The sequence below is a fragment of the Geospiza fortis genome, unplaced genomic scaffold, assembly GCF_000277835.1.
Source record: "Geospiza fortis unplaced genomic scaffold, GeoFor_1.0 scaffold173, whole genome shotgun sequence".
Classification (NCBI taxonomy): Eukaryota; Metazoa; Chordata; class Aves; order Passeriformes; family Thraupidae; genus Geospiza; species Geospiza fortis.
In genome coordinates, this window is record NW_005054334.1 from 3,035,282 (window position 1) to 3,038,354 (window position 3,073).

The 3,073-nt window shown below is 58.6% G+C and overlaps 1 protein-coding gene across 1 annotated transcript in view; it reads left to right on the plus strand.

The window, feature by feature from the left end:
- CDC42EP1 (CDC42 effector protein 1) overlaps positions 1 to 3,073 on the plus strand; it is an 11,730-nt gene that overhangs the window by 4,893 nt on the left and 3,764 nt on the right. The window contains 2 exon segments of the mRNA XM_031057783.1: positions 2,567 to 3,070; position 3,073. The exon segment at position 3,073 is cut by the window's right edge and continues 293 nt beyond it. Coding sequence (XP_030913643.1) covers positions 3,007 to 3,070; position 3,073 — 65 coding nt within the window. The 5' untranslated portion in view covers positions 2,567 to 3,006.

A 3,073-nucleotide genomic window follows, 5' to 3' on the forward strand; every position in this document is an offset into this window, starting at 1 on the left:
GCTCTTCCCAGCAAGCAGAACAGCTCTGGCCATTCCCAGCTAGTGGAAAACCAGTGGTAACCAGCTGAACTCAGGGGGGAACAGGCTGGGAGGAGGAGGAGGAGTGCTGGCAGTGGGTCTTTGAAGGCAGGGGGCTTCCCAGAGGAGGCAAGAAGGGAGGCAGAGAGAGTATGCCAGGGAAGAAGAGGCAGTGGTGGGCTGTGGGCTTGGCTTGCCAGGAACTGGCGAACAGCAATGGCTGCCAGATGGAAGAGGTGGCACCCGGACGGAGAGAGGGCCAGGCAGAGGGGTCCCTTTGCCCAGTGGAGGAAAGGACAGCACCCAGGTCACCCTTTGCCCGCAGAATCACGAGTTTCCCTGGCCTGGAGGAGTCTGTTTGGGTGAAGGGGAGGGCTCAAAGGGGGCAGGGAGCCACACCAGGGACAGAAGGAAAAAAAAGAAAGAGGGAGAATGGAAGGAGGTAAAGCCCAACAGGCCTGCCAGAAACCTGCCATCCAGGTAGGGCTGGGCACCAGCTGCTTCACTCCCTCCCTCACTCTCTCCCTCCCTCCTCTTCCCAGTACTTGCTGCCTGCCAGCAGGTAAGGAGAGCCAGGGGCCAGGAGTTGCTGGCTTGCTTCCCTGTGGTGACCAAGAGACAAGGAAGGAGAAAAACTTCCCTCCACCCCACTCCCTCACTCAATAGTTGTCCAGATAGGGAACAAGGGGATGCTCTCCTCCCACATCCCCCCTTTTCCTTGCCTCCCCACCCCATCCCAAGGTGTGATGTCCCCCATAGGGGGGTGCAGGGCAGCTGTGTTGTGGGGGGGTCTGGGTGGGGGTAGGAGCAGCGCTGGCTGGTCAGTACATGCTAAAGGGGACAGTCCCCAATTTGGACTTCTCAGGGGCTCCAACATGCAGAGGAAGGGGAAAACTTGAGTGCAGTAGTTCACCTAATCCCCTCTCCGAGAGTCACGTGCTTTCCTTGGGAGACCCTGGGGACAGCTCAAAAATATGGTTGCATCTCTCTCCCTGTGCTCCCAAGACCCCAGCTGTGCTGCAGGGACCAGCCCAGTAGTTTCCTTTGCACTCCAGGAGACCCCTGACCCAATGGCTATGGGTGGGCTTTCACCACAGGAAGGAAATAGCTCCCCAGCCATCCCCTCACCCCAAATCTGCCACGTGCCTGGTTTACCCTGGCTGCAAAGCAGCACTGCACGGTGTCTGTGGGCAGGAGGAGGACATGAGCTGCACCAGCTGGGGGCCAGCAGGAACCCAACCTGCCACCACTCTGTCCCTGCTGCCACCAGCCACTGCCACCCCAGGAGGCCACTGCCACCCTGGGGAGGCAGCCAATGGTGCTGGGCGCTGCTGGGGGAGGTTTGTTTTCCCTTCTCCAGTCATTAACCCCTGCCAGATAAGAGGGGCCCCGGGTGAGCAAACAAGGCCAGGGCAAAGCAAAAATGCGTCTAGCCAGCCAGGAAAGCAATTTCATGTCCAGGACTTCCCTTCTCCAGAGCTTTTGCCGTCCTGGCACTGCCTGGCTGCTCCAAGGCAATGCATGGACCAGCAGGAGAGGCAGGGAATGTAGCAGGGGAAGCCATGCAGCACTGGGGGTCCCAGCACATGGAGATAAGAGAAGTGGCTCCTCTGTCACCTCTTGGTGTCCCTCCACAGCCAGCCCTGCTGGAGGGACTCAGCTCTGTCTGATGTCCCAGCCACAGAGCTGAGCCCAGGGAAGGATACATCCCCAGCTGGCTTCCCAGGCCACCAATACTCTGAGATGTCCCAAATCCTCTCCTTTCCCCATCCCACCCTCTCCCACTTGCTATGCACGCCAGTGGGGGATCTGCTGATCTGACAGTCCTCTCCACTGACTGGGAGGTCATCACCCTGCCGTGCATCCAGCTGCTGCTTCCTGCCTGCCCCTCGCTGCCTCTGGGACCTCCCTGAGTGCAGGGACCCACCCCACATTCTCCTCCAGCCTCAGGCAATCACCTCCCTTGCCGTGCCTCAGTTTCCCCTGTCTGCAGAGCAGCTGTCCTCCCCACACTGCTAACTCCCTGCTTCTCCAACATGTCTGCCCAGCTCCCAGGGACCCAGCCAGTGAAGGACAAACAAAGCAATATACAAATACTGCATTTTTGCTTCCCACCACTCCTCCTGAGAAGCACATGGGCCCCAGGCCTCACCCTCTCCTCAAGGGTTCATCTGAATAGCAAAAAGGAGGGAGAGGTTTCTCGCCCCAGGAGCTGGGGCAGCCAAGCAGGGCATTGCTCTGGGAGGAGGTTCTGCCTCCGAGGGAAATCCTCAGCCTGTGTTGTGGCGTGGGTCTGGCAAAGCTGCTTTGCAGACGGGAAACTAAGGCATACTGAGGTAGGTCAGCAAGGTGAGGGAGAGCCCATGTTTTTGGAGGAAAGCCTTTTTCTTCCTCCCCAAGAGAAGGGCCAGATAAAGGGGCAGCCAGTAGCAAGCTCACCACTGCCTTATGCACAGCCTTTAACCTCCTCAAGCAGTTCTGTAGATACAGCCAATGGGATTGGGAAAATACTGTTCAAGGCTTTCAGTGTTCCCCTTGCCTTGTTTAGGTGGCCAACAAGGGGACGAATGCTCTTGCCCTGCCAGTCCACCTGAAGCTCTCTTTGCTGCCTGCTGCGCCGTCCGTGACTGGCTCCCACTCACCCAGCGGCAATAGAAGACAGCGGATTAACCTCTAAGTCCACGACCAGACACAGCCTTCAGTGACCTCTGCAGAACGGGGAGTGACCCAGACACCCCCTGGGGACATCTGTGTGCCACCACTGTCCTCACCACTGGGGAGGTACCCTCTGAGGGTGATTTCATGAGCACGACATAGTGCAGGGAAGCAGGAAACCTGCCAGGAGCCAAAGTGCCATGCACTGTCACCCCAAGAGCATTGGAGCAGAAGCAGTGGGGAGGCTGGGGATGTGACAGAGCACCCCAGTGCCGGAAGCCTGGTGAGGGCTGATTTTTGGAGCTTTTTCAAAGGCAGGCTGAAGGGTGCAACATGAGCCTGGGGAAGCTGCCGGTGCTGAGCTGGGTGTCAGGCTCCCACGGCAAGCGGCGGCTGAAGT